At 41.5% G+C, this 20,517-nt stretch overlaps 1 protein-coding gene across 1 annotated transcript; it reads left to right on the top strand.

The window, feature by feature from the left end:
• Positions 1 to 448: 448 nt before the first annotated feature.
• F2RL1 (F2R like trypsin receptor 1) lies at positions 449 to 2,900 on the top strand. The gene is made up of 2 exons (XM_026067753.1): positions 449 to 539; positions 982 to 2,900. Exons 1-2 carry the CDS (start codon positions 449 to 451, stop codon positions 2,085 to 2,087), a joined length of 1,197 nt encoding a protein of 398 aa, XP_025923538.1. The 3' UTR covers positions 2,088 to 2,900.
• Positions 2,901 to 20,517: the final 17,617 nt, after the last annotated feature.

The following is a 20,517-nucleotide window of genomic DNA, read 5'->3' as shown; positions in this document are numbered from 1 at the left end:
CTTTTCCCATGGACAGTGAAGTTCCGTGTCTCTTCAGTTTTGCTTGGTGGGTGTATGATTTATGGGACAGAGCAAGTTCACGGAAAGTGTCTTTTTGTGCAATTAAACTTGTTTTCACAAGAGGACTGTTGGGTATGGAAGATGTCACAGGGGGGTTTCTGGACTGAGTCATCCGAAAGCTGTTGTACAAGACAGAACATTCGGGAACTGCTGGCTTGCTGACGTGCTTTTGTAGGTTCCAAAAAGATAGAGTGAGATGAAGTGAGAGCTTTCTGGTGTACGAAGCAATCATAGCTGTCAACTATATCAGGTTAGCGGTTTGAACCGAAACTGCAGAGATTACCCAACCATTTCATCTGAACTGAAAGGAGATCCCAGATGATCGGCCCTGTTGCATCTTCATGCACAAAGTTAGTGTGTTCACATTTAAATTCAGGTACAATATAACATGCGCCTTTCTTTCCTTGAAGGTCCCTTGTTTATGAGCCTTCTGCGTTGCTTTGTGACAGTTTCGGTTCAAGCTAGTCTGATTGAGGACAGTAAGTTTTCTTTACTGCATAACTGGTTTTGAGGCCCTGTCTGAACTGAGGACACTTCTAACTGTACTTGTATTGTAAGCCTGCTGCAAAGTTTTACGAATCCCAGCACTTGGATAATCTGGGTCTGATATGTGAAAGGATAATGGTGCCCTGGGGTACTTGGAAGAGTTTCTGTTGTAACTGTCCTGATGGAAGGAGCATCTGACAGCCATTTTAACTTGGTATTTTTATATCAGTCATGTGAGGCAGAAAAGCAATTTGGCTGCTGATGTAATCCTTGACTAGGGATGTAGCTGTCTTTTGGATAATAAACTAAAATGAAGGGAAGAAAAATTGTCTTTAATTCTTTGGAGTAGATTATACTGTCTGGTTGGAAAAAAACAACAAAGGAAAAATAGTCTCTGCTTCAATAACTTCAATATTTTTATTTTATTTTTTATAGAGAGAAATGGAACCAGCAAATCAAAAGGAAGAAGTTTCATTGGCCAAATAGTTCCAAATACAAGTAATGCCTCTGGAGGGTCGTATGAAGTGGATGACTTTGCAGCAAAAGCCCTTACAGGAAAGCTGACTACAGTTTTTCTTCCCATGGTCTTTATCATTGTCTTTGTCATTGGTTTGCCAAGCAATGCCATGGCTCTCTGGGTCTTTTTTTTCAGAACAAAGAAGAAACATCCTGCTGTGATTTATATGGCTAACCTGGCATTGGCAGACCTTCTCTTTGTTGTCTGGTTCCCACTGAAGATTTCATACCATGTAAATGGCAATAATTGGCTATTTGGTGAAGGACTTTGCAAAGTACTTGTTGCATTTTTCTATGGAAATATGTACTGCTCCATTCTTTTTATGACATGTCTCAGTGTGCAACGGTATTGGGTCATAGTGAACCCCATAGTGCATTCAAGAAAGAAATCTGAAATTGCATTGGGCATCTCCCTTGCTATCTGGATACTGATTTTGTTGGGCACCATTCCATTGTATCTTGTTAATCAGACTACTTATATTTCGCGTCTCAACATCACCACCTGCCATGATGTGTTGCCTGAAAATGTTCTGGCTCATGACCTGTTCAGTTACTTCCTCTCACTTGCAATTGGACTCTTCTTATTCCCAGCTCTCCTCACTGCTGTTGCTTACATACTAATGATAAAGACTCTGAATGCTTCCATTTCAGACATAAACACTGGAAAGAAACGAAAAAGAGCAATCAAGCTTATTATTACTGTCCTATCCATGTATCTCATCTGTTTTACCCCTAGCAATGTGCTGCTTGTTGTGCACTATTTACTCCTGAAAACCCATGGCCAGAGTTATTTGTATGTGTCATACATAACTGCACTGTGTCTTTCTACTCTGAACAGCTGCATTGATCCATTCATCTATTACTATATTTCAAAAGACTTCAGAGACAACCTTAAAAATGCTCTTCTTTGCCGAACCGTGCGAACAACACGGAGGATGCAAGTGTCTCTCTCATCAAGTAGATACCTCAAGAAATCCAGTTCTTACTCTTCAAACTCAAATGGAACAACTAAATCAACCTACTGAGTTGGGAGAAAAGTGAACCTTTATTAGTACTGCTTAGAGGATCTAAGTGACAAAGTTATTTTGTGCAAGAGAGTCTGAAGAAACAGCTTTGCTTTTTGATTCACAGTGAAGTCTTAATTTCAGAACTGATAACTGCTTACTCTGTATGGAAATCACCAGCAGGTGGATCTTCCTACTAGACTGAAAAAAAAATCATGACATTTCTGATGCTCTACAAAAGTGCTGCTGGCCTTAAAATGAGCTGTGTTTGAAGATATCTGTCTTCAATATCAAAGTTGTTAAAATGCATAATGTCTCTGGAGTGTTGTGTACTCTTGCTAGTATATTTAATTAACAGAGATATTCTATTTTGTTTGTCTTTAACTGAAATATATTAAACAGTTGAACAGATTGTTTATATAGGAAGTTGCTCTGTGTACCTGCTTCCACTAAACATTATTTGAAACCATAGGGAGAAGGAAAGGAGAATCTGTTTCACCATCTCATTGTAGATCCAGCAGTGTGACTGTTTATTATCCATAGTATAGTATAATCTAATTTTATATTGTTTTCCAAGTTTTCATGTTGTAATACTAACATGGTAGAAGCCTGGCAAGGTTATCCTCTTGAGCTGGCAAGCCGAACTTGTTATTGGCTAGCACCGAGTTAAACAAAATGTGTGAGTTGAGATTATACATGTGGGCAAACTGTTACTTAACACTTGCCAGTATGTGATCTTAAATGGAGTTATTTAACAAAGTTCTAATGAATAGCTACTTGATTTTTGTATAATGTCTTGTATTTTTTAAGATATATAAATAAGACTTTTTTTATAACGCATTTGAATGGGATGTTTTCTTTTATGCTATTAAACACTCTTCAATATAGAGTAGTTCCAGTTTGCATTGCCTTGTTCCTGGGAATAAAGGTGTTATTCTTAAGAGTGAACTAGAATGCTGACAGAACTGTACCTGTAACATGTAAATGGCTTAAGTAAAATTATCTAATGCTGCATTTCATTAGAGCAAAACTTTCCTAAAGAGAGGTGAGTATGGGGAACAGATAGCTAAAAGCAAAAATTAGGAACTGTGGAGAAGTAACAAGATACCGAACTTCAGACCCATTGAATTTCTAAAGTATCTTAACTCCTCCTCTCCCATCCACCATATGTGTGACCACTCAAGAACATGGAATCACATTTATTTTTAATCTGAAAAGCTGATGGGTATAGGTTTGGTGGTAGGATTTAAATGCATTCCTTCCTTCAAATTTTGCAGTCCTGGTAAGTTTCACTAAGTTATAAATTGCACTAGATCAGTGACCTATCTGAGCCTGAGTTATAACTGGGTCCTTTTAACCACAGGCAAATAGAAAAGTCTTTGGCCAAAGAGTAGTCTGAGAAAACTGGTATATAGATGGGAAACGTTCATCATTTCAAATACGGAGAGTAAGGAAGGGGGGCTTCCTTTATCCTGTGTGTGCAATAAACAGAATATGGGAATGTCCTTTCCCTTGCTGAAGAGCCAAGTCCATGTGCTTCCCATTCAGTAATGAGTAACACCACAGAAGGGCATCCTCTCCCTGTGATGGAATGCTACCAGTGTCCTGCCAGGAGTCCAAGGGTTGCAAATTGTATGCTGTAAAAGTTGTGAACTGTGTATGTGTGTTTACATAATACCACAAGGGTATCACCTGTGATTTGTGGATGGCTGTTAAATTGCTGAAAAATGATATGCTTAATGTAGCAGTCTTATGGAGGACTTGTCTTTGTGAGACTACAGAATCTATCATCTTATATAGCAGTTTATATTGACTTCAATATATCTAAAATGTTTCCTTCTCTAGCATCCTGTTAGTTATAGCATAGCTTTCTCAGTGCATTCTAAAACTTTGCTTGCTTTGTTCCACACTAGACTATTAAAAATTTTTCTTTTAGCATGCTATGTTTTGAAAACCTCTAACCCAATTTAGTGGTTTCAGTTCCAATTTTACTCTTTTCACTATCTTAAGATTCATTTCTTTTCATTATGCAATTAGAAGTGCTCCAAATACGGCAAGTATCTATAATGTCTCTTTTCATTCCTCCTTTCCTGGCATTGATGGAATCAGAGTTAGGGACTATCAAACGATTGCATCACTCCGCTGCAGTTCATGCAAAGGGGAGTGTTGGTCTGCTTTACCATTTTTCCTTTATAGCCTTCCTCACTTGTGGATTGAAAAAGGTTGCAAAGAAGAATCTTTCATCTTTTATATGTTGTAACAGTGGAGGTCTGCCAGTGACATGCATAACAGTTAAATGTTACTACAGTGTAGTTAAAAGCTTTTTGAGGAAAGCTTTAATTAATACAACAATTTATTTTAAAAAGAGGCACACTTTGGAGAGTAATTACTGTTCAAGGAGCCCACAGCCATCTAGGTGAAGCTTATTCCTTCAGACTGTTCTCACAGGGAGCTAAAAAGGTGTTTTTAGTCTTGTTTCTTTTTTTAATGTGGACTAATACTGTCTTTTCTGCTTTTCCTTCCTTGTTTTAATGATGTCATGTGGGTTTGTGTCTTATTTTGGGGGGGGGACTGGGGATCTGTTTTCTACTGCATGTGAGAGAGCAACTTCTCTGCATCAAACTCTTGTGCAGTTAGGAGAACTAATCAAGCATCCAACAGCTTTAGCAATCTGTATCCTCTAAGCAGTGCTGCAAGTGTGTCTTACTTCGCTGCACCCCAAGCACAATGAAGAGTAAACTAATCTCTGCATAAAGAATATGAACCCTTATAAGGTTTGTTTTGTTTTGTTCTTTTACCTCTCTTTGAAACAGAGACAAACTGTGGGCATGTAAATGCTAGCTTTTAATGCAAGGAGTTTTCCCATCTGTAGCTGCATTGCAAATCCTCATCCTGAATTTAGTATGAAGGGTCAATTCTGCTCCCGTTAATGGAGTAGGTAAGCTGGGCTGGTTGTCTGTGGTACAGAATGTAGTAAAAAGGTTGCAAAGGTCAACAAAATGTACATAGGGTTAGAGTGCCTTATGGCACTCGTTATCATCAAAGAGTGTCCTAAGTTGTCATGCCACAACAGTGTTTCTTCCCCTCTTTTCTTGAGCGCTGGTTGTTATGCAGCTGAGTGGTAAAGCAGGTTAGGGAGCTGATTCAACTGAAAACTAGCACTAAAAAAATTATTAACTAAAATTAAATCTGAATCAACTCCTTGAATTGGCAATCGTGTGTCTGTACAGCGATGGGGCAAGAATATGTAGCCCAGGAGGGTGGAAGTGGCTGCTTAACTCTTTTTTTGGAACTGTGCTCTCAGGCAGGATTGATTGGTACAAAGGTGGTCATCTTCAACTAATAATAAATAAATTCCTGATCAGTGAGGGTGTTAATCTGGAATTTAAGCACTAAAAGATGCCCCCCCCCCAAAAAAAAAAAAAACAAAAAAACACCCCACTCCCCTTCTGTGGCTGTTTTAAGGTTTAGATATTACAAAAATAATCTGTGTAATATCTACGGAAGTGACTGGGTGCTGGAAATCAATTTAATTTAGGTGCACAGTGGCATAGTTTCACAAACAGCTCAGGCAAGTGCTGCAGCTGAAAGATGCAGTCTGGTCTTTCCTCTCGTTCGATTGCTTGAGCAGTGTTCCTTTGTACTGTCATGAGCATGTGTGGCCTTGTGGTGAATTGGATCAGTGAACAGTTTTGGGTTAAAGTTAAACCAGGAGCAGAGAGGGAGGAGAAGGTTACTTCTGACTTGGAGCAGCTTTCATCTGGTCCACTGGATGAGCACGTGGGTCGGCACAAGGCAGAGGGGAAGACTGCACCTCTTACCATCACTGGCTTGCACTGTGGAACTACAGAGCAAATTTAAGTGTATGAGCTGTAAGGTCTCTGCCTAACCTCCGAAGCAGCTGAGAGCAAGCCTCTAAGAACAGAGGAGTGGCTCTGCTGGCTCAGACCAAGAGTCTGCTCAGCAGCAGCCAAGGTAATCTGCTTGCCTGTGGCTTTGGAGGTCTGCAAGATGACAAGGTGTCAAGGAATGTGTCAAAAAAACAGACAGAACTGCTGCACAGGGCACTTGGCCAACATACCGGATTCACCTAAGATGTGACCAGGGACGTCTGTGACTTGGCACCATGGGAGTGATACACTGTGGAACTGCTGAAACATACTCTGAAATTCATTAAAAAAAGAAAAAGGCTGGAGGAGCTAAGTAACATATTGGCCTCCGTGAGAAGAGCTGCCACAAAGGAGGGTTAAGCTGTAACTCAAAGAACATTCACAGCAGCAACAAAAAAGTAGCTATAAGCAGGTACCTAGAGAAGAGTAAAAACAACAGTAGCATGTATCCTATCTCCCCCTCCTCTCTTTTTTGGGGGGGAAGAGGGGGGCTTTGAACCTGGATCCACTATCCTCATTTGCCCTTGGTTCTTACATGGGAAGAGGTTGAGAACAAATTCCTCACTGCCTTCTCTGTACCATCTGTGATTTTTACAGGCTTCTTTTATATCCTCTCTCTCAACTATTTTCCAAGTTGAAGAGTCCTAACCTATTCAGTCATTCCTGATACAGACCCCATTCAACACATTGGATAATCCTGTTGACTTTCTCTGAGCCCTTTGCATTCCAATACACTGTCACCAAGCTGTACACAGTATTCAAGCCATAGATGACCCACTGATGACTTTGTTCCCTGTTGCTTTCCTAATAGCCCCTAACATTTGATTTGCTTTTTTTTTTTTTTTGATTACTACTTAGCACTGAGTTGATGTTTTCATGTAACTACTTACAACTTTAGCATCTCACTCCTGAGTGGTTACAGTCACTTTGCCACTCATATTTTTATGTGTCAAGCTAGGATGCTTTTCCTCCATGCACCTCATTTTACACTTACCTTATCGAGCTTCATCTGCCAGTTTATTGCTCAGTCAGTCTTGCAAGGTTCATCTGCAATTTTTTGCAGTCTGCCTTATTCCTTATTATTTTGAATAGCTTTGTGTCATCAGCAGACTTCCATGCCTCACAACTCAACCCTTTTCAGACCTTCTGTGAATATGCAGAAGAGTACAGGTCCAAAACTCCACTGGTGATTTCCCTATGTTGTGAAAACAGACCATTTTCTGCTACTTTTTGTTTCCCATCTTGTAATCAGTTACTTAACCATGAGATGACTTTCCCTCTTATTTCATGGCTGCTTAGATTTCTTTAAAAGCCTTTGATGAAGGATTTTGTCAAAAGTCTTTGGGAAATCCAAGGCCAGGCTTCCTTTACAAAAACCATGATGACTCTTCCCAGGAAGATCCAGAAGTTCCTAATGTTGTCCTTTATTACAGACTCTATAATAAAGGCTAATCTGCCACATACAGATTTTGGATTTGCAGGACTGTGGTTCCCTGGACCCCCAGAACCTTTTCTAAAATTATAGATTATGGCACTGGCACCCAGTATTCAAATGTTGTCAAGAGGCAACACACTTCTGTTAGTAATTCAACTATTTTGTCCCTGAGTTCTCTTAGAACTCCTTGATGAATCCAGGCCCAACAATTTTGGCATTCATTTTGTCTAACTAACAATGATGTAATGATTGAAGACATGTAGCACATGTCTAGAGGTGTAGCTGTCCTGGGAACCGAGTAGTGTAATGCCTACCTACCATTAGAGATCTTTGGGACTCACGTTTCGTTGAGGAAGTATTTGGTCTGGTACTTGCACTCTGAACATAGTTAGTATACAGCAACAACATTAAGGTCAGTGCAAGTGCAGTAGTCAAGGCCATTTTGACTCAAAAACAGCCAGAAGAGAATATGGCACCTATATTTTGTCTCATAAATGATAACCTTCTGTAGGCTTGGAGATAAACATTCTCCAGGTGCTGTTTGCTGGCAAGACCAGTACAACAAGCTGACTATGTAGTCAATTCTCTTTTATCTGGGCCAAAGGAGGTGGAGGTACTTTGGATAATGGAAAAATAACTAGTGATTGTGAAGGGTGCGTTGAATGCAGTGCAGAGGTGCTGGGCTGACTTGCTTGTAGGACTAATCGATACAATGCTAGCCTGCATGACATAAGCTTCACAGTCATTTAAGTGTGCCTGCACTGGCTTGCCTGGCTGTCTGGTTCTTGGGTGGCCAGGGGAAGGGGGAAAGGCTTATCTGGTTCATGCACAGTGCTGTGCTTGCATGGAGGTAGCTTGGGTTCATAGCTGTACTGGAGTTCATAAAACACCTGGAATTGTTAGTGCTGGGATTTGTGGTGCAGAGACACCAGAACAGAGCCAGCTCAAGGCTGCCAACATCTGTTAGCACTACCTGGGAGTACCTTTGATGTAACTGAGTTAATAAATTCTGACAGAGCCAAGCTCCAGTGTCTGCACTTCAGTGTAATGGCTGCAAAAATATGTATGCAAATGGAAAGATAATTAAAATTTGACTGTGCATCTGGGCCAGGTGTCTCCACTTCCATCTCTTTGTGTACCCTGCTTCCCTGTTCCCTATGCTGCCAACTGTTGAATGCTGTGTGCTACTCGAGTGAACTTATCTTGAAAGCTGACCTAGGTGTTGTGCTTTGCCACAACAATCTCACAGCATAGATAGCCCGAGAGAGAGAGAGCAGGTGTGATCTCTGATTGCCAGAGCCATATTAGCAAGAGTCCTAATATAGCTGTAACCAGAGACTGCACTTTCACTGGTACGACTTGCTCCCCTGGTCTCCATGGGATTATTATGCTGGTTGTGAAGGACAGTTCTGCTGCTAAAGTTGTATCAGCGTTTGGAGTGCTTTACCTGTACAGTCTAGCACACTCATCACATAGAGTAGGCCTTATTCCTCTGTTTGTTTTGAAGAAGTTAATAATATGCAGTAACAAGCATTAATGAGCATCTGTGTAATGAAGCAAGACAACAAAGAATGGGAGGAGAAGAAGAGCCTATCTGTGACATGTCTGAATTTGGAAGGTAAGAGAAATCACCCAGTAGGGTAACAACCCTCAGCTCTGTCATTTGGTTGCTTCCATGTAAGGCAGCCCCAATGACATGTCAGTTAAAACAGACAACTCTGTGGAAACAGTGGACAGAGAGGGATGCTGTCCCTCATTTACGGCAGTTCTGAAGATCTACATGTGTAAAAATTCTTAAGGTTGGCAGGATCTTAACTGTCAAACCTTGCATGCATCAGGTGACAAGTGCTTTGGCTGAGAATGAAGCTTGAGCTGGCACATGGGTGGATGTCTATCTATTGCAATTAACAGTTACATTTCTTTCAGTGACTGCGCTTTAACTTTGTGCTTCAACTTCAAGAAGCAAACTGCTGGTAATTGAGTGTTCAGCACATTTAAGTTTGGGCATGTAGTATGGTTTATTTGATTTTTTTCCTCCCCATTAGAGCGCTTATTAGTCTCAGAGCCTGGGTGTACACAGGAAGAAAGTGATACGTGGATGTATTTCTGCAATGAGGAATGTCATCAGCCTTCATGTATTCTCTGCACTGTGTCTGAGTCCAGGACAGTAAGTGTTTCTGGTGCTGTGTTTTAGCAGCAGGGTGTGTGCTTTCCCCCGCTGAATGTCTGTGCTGGGAACTGCACTGCCACATAATCCACTGCAGGATGTGAGGAAGTAGAGCCCATTTGCACTGGGCCTTTGGAGAGGCTGGTCTGCTGAATAAAAGGAAATGAGGGAAATAAATAGCTCATAGAACATAAATAAAAATTTAAAAAAAATGCAATGAGTAGAGGGAGTTTTCTGAAGAAGTCCCAAAGTGCATTCCCAAAAGACAGGCTCGATATGATGAAGACACAAGAAGGAATAGATTAGCCAATCAGCAGTGTTGTCTGGGAAGGGAACACCACGCTCTAGTGCTCTCTGGAGTTTGGCAGGCAGTGACTCAGGACTAGTGTATGCTTAAAGTTAGACATGCCATGACCCTTTGACGTTTGATCTTCAAATCCCAATGAGGCAAACCTGTTTGTTTTTCTGTGAGCGAATGAACTGAGCAACACGGTTCACAGTCAAAATCACTAATGTCTCCCTATTCACTTCTGGAGTACAATAGGGGCCAGCTGGTAATGCCAGAGGTGGCTGTATTGTGGTGATGCTATTTGTGAGATGGGCGGAGGGTGTATTGCTGTGTACAGTGATTTGATAGTAAAATACAACTGTCAAATGAATTTGTGGAATTGCTCTATCATAATTTATGAGTACTGTATTGTGTATATTGGGTTGGTTATCTGGAAGCTCACCATGTGGCTATGTACAGTTACATTAGTAGACTCACTGTGAAACAGGCAGGGAAGGAAAACAGTGGTTCTGGTTAAGACACTCCTGAGTAAATGTCTGAGTTGTTGCTGGCCCGTGCATGAGTTGCTGAGTCTGAGGAGCCTTGCTGACCTCCCAGAGTGTCTGCCTGCGTAGGTGTCTGATGAGCAGGGTCAGTCACTAATGCCACAGAGGAACTCTCTGAGATGATCACTGTTAAGGTGGTTGGTCCTTGGGGGGCTGTTCTGGCTGATGTCTCTGAAGAGCAAAGATGGTTTTGTTCTGCTTTACTATTGGAGGATGTAGAGCTGGCTCCAGTGTAGATAAAATTCAGCCCAGAGTGAACTTTGCAAAATTAAATCTGTGGCAGTAGCCAAGCAGGTGCTGGAGAAGCAGGAGGAGAGAGAGAAGAGAGAGAGAGAGAGTGATCCCACAGTTCCCTTCACAAGTCCTCATCTCATCAAGTCAGGGGACTTCAGGTGGCTCTGGGGTTTGTTATGAGGAGGGCCTTTAGACCACCACAGTGATGCAAGGTAGCACTGTCTGACCTAATTATGACAAATAGAAAACATACTTTTGGTATGAGTTGCCAGCTTCCACTGGGCACTTCCACAAGATGTGAGGCTTCTTTCTCCCTCACCTTCCTAGGATATGGTACTGTAGGCCACTCTCTCTTCACTTGAGATTCTTCACTTTCTCCTGTTGCTGGCATATGGGACCCTACTTTCACCTCTATCAAGACCCTCACTCCAGTCCTCATTGCAAGAAAGGAAACTCTTTATAGATAGTAGTCTGTGCAGACAGCTCTCTCTGTTCTGGCTCTGCCAGGGGGTCATAAACACATTTTTCAGGCTGGCTAGGCAGCATGCATGGTGTTGGATATGGGGCGGTGGCATGTGTCCTATCGGTAGGTCATGAAGTTTTGGAGGAAGAATTTGCCCCTGCTTCTATGGCAAGAGTCTGTTTGCAGATGCCTGATTTGCCCAAGACAGCACACAGAGAAGTCCCTCAAGTCCCTTACTGCCCGTATGAGGAGGAGAATACTCTTCTCAGACAGCGTGTGGAGGCCCTGGCCCATGACAGCCTTCAGTAACAATGCCTTCTTTGGTAACTCCATGTAATGGTGGGGTCTGGCTTGCCAATAGGGAAGGGCCTGGCTCTAGGATATGCTACAGCATGGAGCACCATGGCCTGAAGCAGGGAAATGGCAATGCCTGACACTGCTGCTACACGCCACAGCTTCCACTGCCCACACTTCAAATCAAGATAGTAGAACTTTAGGTAAAAGAGATTTCAGCAGCCCTATTGTTTCAAAATCTCTTTTCTTTCATGTGAGGTTTACATTTAAACAAATTAAGGACAAATAATTACTGTAGACACACTGTTGGTCACAGGATCCCCAAAGGTGCTGAAACCAGACCTGTCAGACCTACTAGGGAGGAACAGGGGCTCCATGGGGCAATGTGGCCTGAGAGCCATTTGGGGGGGGCTTGTCTACGCAGTGGCGATACCTAACTGTGCACTGACCTATACAGGTATCTTATGCTAGCTAATTCACAGGTTCCCTTAGCATGAACCCAGAGTCCCTTTGTGGGGGGCAGTTTATTCCCTTTTAAGAGCAGAGCAAGCTCCTCACAGTTTGCAGTTGGGAGGGGAGGGGAGTCACACATCTCTGTTTCGGTATCTAAGCATCCTATACGGGTAGAAAGGGCAGTTCAGCACATCTAACCTAACAGCCTCCCTCCTTCCTCCCAGGGCATCTACCTCTCCATTCACTTACACAAGGAGCCAAGGCTGCTGAGTTGAAGTCAGAGGCATAAGTGCAGGGTGTTTCTGTGCAATAGAACATTCACTGTAAATTTGCACCCTCACTTTTGCATATTAACTTCTGAGCTTGGGAAAACTTTTAGTATGGGGAAATCTCTTAGTACCATACCAGCGGAGAAAGGGCACAAAGCATGACATGGGAGTGTGACTTCTCAGACAAAGGGCAGAGGTGCATGTAAGGTATCAGCGAAGCTGTCTGTCCAAGTTTAGTAGTATTAGTGACGTTCAGGATCTGACAGAGGACACTGTTCTTCAGCTGCAGCTTGAGGGGATGAAATTTTAAATAGAGAATCACATTTTGTTTTGTTTTCCTAAAAACAGCAAAAAGAGCTGATACTGCGATTGAAAGCTCCCTCTTCTGTTTTCAGCTAACATTGCACATTGTCTTTAACAAACGGACAAATGGGAAGGACTTAATCCAGGTTTTCTTGTGCTGTGCAGATAGTTTTGTAATGGTCCATTTCAAAACACACAAACATATATGATGTTAAAGAAGGAGAAGAAGCACTTAACAGATGATATTAAATATCCTTGTGAAGCTTGGAATCAGGGAAGCCTGGGAGAGATACAGGTCTCCTATAGGGTACCTTCTGAAGCAGGATATTCTGATGATATCATCCACTCTCTCTTTTTCTTTTTGATCTAAAACTTTGTTAAATTGAAATCTTCCAAGCATAGTCTTATCTGAACAAGAAGAGGTGTTATTGTTTATCTCCTGTCATCCCCAGCTCTCTGATATAATATGACATGCAGAATTTTTTTCAGCAATAGTTGATTTTTTCATTATTTTCACACCCTGTGTGAGGTTTGCCATTGTGGAGAGTGCTTCTTTACCTGTAGATGTCTGGCTGTAGCTGAATGCCTGTTTACCCAGGGCCATTGTAGTTACAAATAACTCTGCACTGGTGAAGGTGGTAACTCAGGTTGCTTCCCAAGTTGAGAGTGGATTTAAGTAAGAAACAAATGTATTTCTTAAGTAAGAAATGAATCTTTTCAACCCTTTGAGTGAGGGCAGAGTCCCATTTGTACATTTTTGACCAGTCTTCCATCTTCTTCCATGAAGAATTGTAATACTCTTGCAAGATGCTGCAAGAATACTTCTGTTTGGTATCAAAGGCAGGACTAAGGCTGGAAGGCGGCTTTGGAGCTACAACCGATCATCTCAGGTGAGTCAGAGGTATTTGAGAGTGGCGGACCTGTCCAGTCAGGGCAGCTGTCCAAAATGCTGTATTATTAAAGGAGATGGTGAGAGCATCTGCCTTTCGTTTTACCGCAAATTTCTCTTGATACTAAATTCCAGAATGAAGAATGGGGAACACTCAAACAAAAAAATTTAGATGCTTGTAATATCATTATTTAAGAGCTTCCCATGGGTCAGTAACAGCTGTAATTTTGACTGTTAGAAAGTTATTGTTCATTTGCTCAGTGAGTGATGTAATTTTACTTAGATGCCCCTTAGAATAAACATTATCAGTGCCTGTTCTACTTGCTGTTTCAATGACCTTTGGAAGATGGACCATGTCAGCAGAATTTGTAAAGGTACCCTAATCACAGAACAGTGCAGCTAATGCAGCTGTCACAGCTTGTAAGATACTATTTTATGCCATACTTCTGCCAAAGTATGAATTCAAGGAGACCCAAGTAGTATGTATTACTTCTTTCCATCAGAGAACAGAGATACCTATTTTTCTGTGCTAAAATGAACATATTTAAATTAAACACCCAACTTGGCACAAAGGAAAAGAAGTTGGTAGCACTTACTTTTCCCCAGGAATTTGCTGACAATTTGGATCTGCAAATTAACCATGTGAAGCAGAGTTAGGTAATGTTCTACTGAACTGAAGTGAAGATAAAAACATGAAATTTCCTAATACAAAGAATTCTTTGGAAAAAGGGAGCAAGGAAGGATGGTGATATCATCATCTCCCTTTCTAGTCCAGGGGTGGCAGTGCTTTGCATTGTCAAAAGCACATCTGAAATCTCATTTAATAACAGACTTGGCATTTGTTTCAATGGATTGCCCTACCTTCTCTTTAAATACCAGAGGGATGATGAACCTTTAAAGAATCTTTTAAGCTCTGGCAAAAGAGTTAGTTTGAAAAGGTGAGTTTGAAAAACCTGATTTCACTCTAAAAATCACTGCACAAGATAAAAAATATATTTGCAGAGAAATTAAAAGCTTAAATTGGAAAATGTTTTGTATAATATCAGTCATTGACATTCTCTTTTTATAGCTTTTTATAGGTCTGAAAGGCAAATAAAAGAAACTCATATAGTTTTAATTGTAGATGAATTTCTTTTCCCTGAGAAATACACCTCTTACCTCTTAGAAGGTACAATATAACTGTTATCAAAATCTTGCTGATAACAAGTGTAGAAAGCTCACAAGAATCAGTGTCTGAATGCAACTTTTGTAATATTCTGTGGCTGAGAAAGAATTTAAACAGTTTTAATGTGGCTATTTGAAGTAAAGAGAAGAGTCACTGATCAAAGGTGGAATATCATCACTCAGCATGGGAGACGGGAGATGAGGAAGAAATTGTCTGGATATAGCACCATCTCTTTCAAGGCTTTGTTGTAGGGATACTTGAAAAAAACAGGGTAAAAGGGACTCATCCTTTTAGAAGTCAACGGAGCAGCAAATTTCTAAGTGGATTTATGCACGATTGCTCTGTTTTCTACAGCAGACATGATGACTATTTTTAGCAGCACATAGACAAAGCAGATAATTGTTTTGTGGGCTTTCTATCTGTCATAACTTTTACTCACCCATTTTAATTCTCTTTGGCCATTTTATTCCAATTTATTTCCAAATTATAATAATATATTTTAACTGTGATCTGTATTGGTTGAGTAATAGTTTTGTAGTCACTTGTGTCTATTTCTTCTCTTCCAACATTTATCTAATGCCTTTGTTTTTATGCATTAGAGGTGTTTGCTGAAATCTATTCCATTCAGACTACTTCTGTGCATCTAATATGCTGGACTTGAAAGTGAGCTAATGGCTAAGATCAGCCATATAAAACAGGTCTCACACCTATGGAATAGCAAGATCATGGGAAACGATACACCACCTCTTTAGAAAACTTCTTGTTGCAGAGTGAGACCTGATGAGGTCTGCTGAAGCTGAGGTTTTGGAGGTGTGGGATTCCCTTTCTGCAAATGCAGGGACTGAAAGGTTGTACAGGCATTTTGTTTGGGAGGGGCAGAAGGTGAGGAAAAACATAGCAAAGAGAGGGAGCAGGGAAACAAAACTCATTGGCCATGGCAAGTGCTGGAAAACACTGGAGCATGGGGCCTGCCGTCATTTGAGTTGTGGTCTAGGAAAGAAGTATGTTGCCTGGGGGGTATACTGCCCTGGAAGCAGGTATATTCCCTGTCACCACGTGAGCCTGGGCTCACATACAGACTCTCTGCATCTCAGATGCAACAAAATTGAGTTATGTGATATAGGAGAGCAGTATGAGACGGGAGAGTGCCCTGTGTGTGAGTCAGGAGGCTGACATGGAGCCCGGGAGGTCAGGGCACATCACGTTGCATGATGCAAAGAGGCCCTGTTCTAGACTGTGGCTCAGAGGAGGAACCTGCTGTGGGGCTGGCTGGGTTGTGAGCTGCAGCACAGGCAGATGCTGTAGTGCTGCGCTGCAAATGTGACAGATGGAGGCACCATAGCAGGGCAATGCCAGCTGGGCACCACTTGAGTGTATCTGCACAGGGCTGTGTATTTTCAGCTTCTCCTCCAAATGGAAACAAAATATGTGACCCTCCAAATTCTAGGTAAACTATAAGATGTGAAGAGGAAATGATGCTGCTTGGCTTTCTCTGTTCCTCCCACCATCTCAGCTGTCCTTGGTTCTCTCATGTGTGTCATCAGTTATGGTGTTCATTAAACACGGAACAACCACCTAATTTTCTGGTCTTTTAAAGATAATTAAACCAACTGTACCTTACAGACGCTTCCTCTGGCTTTCCATTTRCATCAGCTTTTAACAATCAGCCTGACTTCTGCTGAGACATGCATTGTTACTGTCTGAGCTGGTCCAGCTCCATTCCTAGAGCCATCAAGAATTCACCTATCTAGAGTAGATTCCTCAGAGCAGCAGCAGCTGTAATAGCAATGACAACATCTTGGGAGGATTACAAGTGCTTTTTGCTTACAGAGTTTTGCTTTGTTATGAGCTGGTTCTGGAACTGTTTATGGCTGTTTTGTCTACTTTGGACTTTTTAATGAATTTTCTCCCTATTGCAATATTACTGAGACAGCTTTGCTTTTGTAACCACACAGCCCTCCAGGAAAGAAACTGTATGTTGGAACTAGTGTTATTCCCACATTGCTCTTGAGATATTTTTTTTTAACCTAAGAGTATAAGTGACCTTTTATGTCAAACAAAAACTACTTCTAGTCTAGTAACCTGCTAGGAACAGTGGGTGATAGCAGATGTTTAGGAAAGAGGATTAGAGTGGGGCAAGATGATGCTTCCCCAAATTACTCACCCAGTCCCCAGTGATTTTCATTTCAGAGATGTCTCAGTGACACCTGCTTTTGTGTTTAGCAGTCCTCAATAAATATTTCCAGCTAATTTGTCATAGCAAGCAGTTTCACAGCCTAAAAATCTACTTCTGTTTTTTTGAACTTTTTTTTAATGTCTCCTTATTTTTGTATTGGAAAAGACCATGATAATTACTCCTTACTCACCTTCTCCATACCACTCATGAATGTATGGACTTCTTTCACATCCCTGCTCAGTTATGTCCTTCTGCAGACTGAAGAGCCCTTGCATACTTAGTTGTTTCTAATACAGAAGCTGTTTCATAGTGTTGATCATGTTTGCTGCTCTCCTCTGTGCCTCTTCTAATGCTACTTTATTTTTTTTAAATTAAGATGACCAGGATTACCATGATACTGAAGAAGTGAGTTCCCCTTGGAATTTTCTAATGGCATAAGAATGCTTCTTGTTCTGTTCTCTGTTTCTTTCCTAAAACCATTTTTCAGATTGTTACTGTGCTGACATTTTCATAGAAATCTGCAATAATCCCAAAATTTCATTCACCAATCCTAACAGTCAACTCAAAGCTCATGCCTGTACACAAAAAATGGATTTTCCCCATGTCACTTCTTATTTATCTACACTGAATTTATCTGCCACTTTATGTCATCCAATTAGTACCATGAGGTCCTTCTGCATACTCCACAGCTGGCCTTCAGATTTGTCCCTCTGTATAGCTTTATAGCAACTAAAAACTTTATCCCTTCACTATTCATTCCCTTTTCCAGATCATTAATGAATGTGTTGAATAGCACTGGCCTCAGCACAGATTCCTGTGGGGCTCCATTGGTGATTTCCGTTCACTGTAAAAACTAGTAATGAATTCTTTATTTCCTATCTTTCAGTTAGTCATTTATCTATGTAAGACTTTTCCTTTAATGCCATGGCATTTCTTTCAGAGTGAGGGAATGCTTTCTGGCAATAAAGGTAGACTGTAATCAGTGAAGTCACCTACTCACTGACTCCTTCAGGGAATGCCAGTAGATTTGAGTTATGACTTCTCTTCACTTTTTTGCAGTATATTGTATTTAGTCATGTTCCCACCAGTTCTGTTTTTTAGGCTGGTTTCTATCTCCACCCAGTATGGACAGCAAATTTACTGTTTAGCAGTTCTCTGGATATTTCCTGGAACCCGTTTAAATGGCCAAAATTGCCCAATTCCAGCTCTGTGGTCCTGAGGCAGATTTGAAGTGAGAGGCTCCCTGGCAGACCTGATTGTTAGTCCATCCTCGAGTTCCTCTAGACCCCCGGGGTTGATACCGTTGAGTCCTGACAAATTGTTATTGCTTGTTTTGAGGCTTTGTCCAACAACATTTCCCTCCTTCTCCACTCTGTGGGAACCTCCTCAAGCTCCACCACAGTGAACACACATGCAAAGTATTTTTTTTTTTTTAGGTTTTCTGTTCTGGCCTTCTCTTCTTTAAACACTCTTTCTCTATACCCTGATCATCTCTTAGCCCTCAATGCCCTCTTCAGGGTTCTTGGTCTCATTGCGTTAGAAAACAAATTCATGACTTTTTGCAGCTTCTTTGTCCAAAAGCTATTGAGGAGACCATGTCCCTTTTTTCTTTTCTGCTCTTCCATTTCCTCTCAAAACAATAACGTTGATGTTAAACGCTTTCGAACTTTTTTTTCCCCGCAGCAGGTGGCAAGTTTGGAATGAATTATTAAGGGCCATAAGTTTTTATGGATGCAGGTTGTCGGCCTGCCTTTCATTAATGGAATGTACAGCTTGAATTCAGCAAAGCATGTGCCTAAATCACTTTGTTTTAACATTGACCTATGAGGGACCCAAGCACTTAAATTCTCTGCAGAATTTATAGCTCTAGCTAACAAGCCATGGGCATTGGTATTTGTTTTCTCTCTAATTTTTAATGATATTACTTCTCTTTTTGCATGTTGCTGATAATGAATAGCAAAGCTTGTTGTAAATATGCAGCAGTGAAATATCTATGTGTGTCCTGAAGCAGTCAGGTAGAAGTTTGACTCCCTTGGCCCTGCAGGTTGAATAATTGTGGTAGTCATTGCTAGCACGAGATCTGAAAGTACTCAGTAGCAGTTCTTCAGCAGGACACTAAGGGGCAGCCCCAGACCAAAGGAAAATTTTCTTCTTATATATCCAAAAACTCAGAGAAAACCATACTCATCTGATTTTTGTGTATTGATTTAATATCAGCAAGACTCAGGAATATTCAATAAAGCTAGGCTAGAGTTTTCCAGAGGCAGGAGTTTTCCTCCCATTGCATTTTTTGGAAGGTATTTATTTCTGCTAACATACTGGTGATAAGGAAGCTGAATTTACTTGCCAGTTATCTCAAGACTGGCCCGTTTGAGCTCACAGCATGCAGACAGAGCAGAGAGAATGGAAAAACTGCCACGAGCTCTGCCTTGGTGGCTGCCTGCGCATTGCAACATGGCCAAGCACCTGTACAAGCAGTGCTCAGTGACTTGTGCAGGCCGGGGACCTTCACAGCGCAGAGGAGCTCATTGCCACCAGAGAGCAGTGTTACCAGTTGTATCAGCTATAAGAAGCTTGCTGCCAAAATAGTAGCTGCTGGGTGTAGAGTTAGAGACCAGACAAGCAAAGGAAAGAGGCACTGAGGCACGACTCACTCAGTGGCCTGCCCAGGGCTGGAGAAAACCTGTGGAAGAAAGTGAATCCTGTTTTCCTGTGCCTCAGACCGTGGTGCTAACCAGAGGTGCCTTCCTCTGGGATCCAGGGGAAACTACAACAGCAAAGGGACTTCTTCAGGTTACAAAGTAATCAAAGTTCAGGGGAGACATCGTTTAGGTGTTTGTGCGTGTCCTGCGTGTTGATGAGCCCTCGAGGGTGGAGAACATCCTCCACACCATTGAAATCAGCAGGAAGTAGAAAACATGTCACTGCAGCCTTGGGCCCTAGGGATGTCTGTTAATTTCTGTATTTCAGACCAATGGCCATGAACAGACATTTCTTGCTCCTGCGTGGTTGTGTACAAGCCACACCTACTATCCTAGCGTGCTCTTAAGCACAGGGAAAGCTTAAGAGAATCTCATGTTCCAGGGTTATGGGGACGAGGGCAGTGATTTTCCCAGTCACCCTTGACTTGTCCACACTGTCCTATGACACAGTCTGAGTTCACCCAGCCCCTGCAAGGAGGGGTATTGACAGTTATGAAGCATAATCTGGACCTAGCTGCAAAAGCCTTGAGGAAGAAATTGGACATTGAAGTAAATTAGGACAAAGGCTTAATGCTGTTGCACATTGATGCAAGTTTGAATTAGGAGGAAACATGAGTCAGTCAAAACCAATGTCCCAAAAGGATGTATTTGTCTTATTGATCACTGGATTTATCACAAAGGGATTTACTATGTTGACTTTGTTCAGAAGGTGATGTATTGCCAAATACTATTTGTAACTTGAGCTACCAAAGCCAGCTGGCGCTGTGTGCAAGTTCTCTAGTTACAACAGGGGAGAGCTGTGCTCTGTGGTGGTGTAATTGGATTCCCTGCTGTTATCTGCAAGCAGAGAGCTGCTTCTGAATCCGTGCCTATGCTGGGGTATTTTACACTCTTTTGGTATGCTTCCTTGGTGTAGGTAGACTACACTAAAGTAATAGATGGCTTGTAATGGGTGAATACATCTGCTTCAGAGGCATAAGAAGAAAGAATTGTATAGCCAGAATATATTTATATATAAATTTTATAACTTCAGTTTAAGGTTAATGAAGGCTTTCTAGGCTGTTTTCCAGGTAATGGTACATTCCTATACAGTTTGATGTTGCCCCACAAGCTAGTAATAGGTGGTTGCTCACAGACGAAGGGTGCCTGGGAGAAAGAGAAGGGAGTAGGTGGTGAC

The sequence above is a fragment of the Apteryx rowi genome, unplaced genomic scaffold (genome assembly GCF_003343035.1).
Source record: "Apteryx rowi isolate R43461 unplaced genomic scaffold, aptRow1 scaffold_262, whole genome shotgun sequence".
Taxonomy (NCBI): domain Eukaryota; kingdom Metazoa; phylum Chordata; class Aves; order Apterygiformes; family Apterygidae; genus Apteryx; species Apteryx rowi.
Note: the sequence above shows the minus strand (reverse complement) of the source record. Positions and strands in the feature narration are given on the sequence as shown.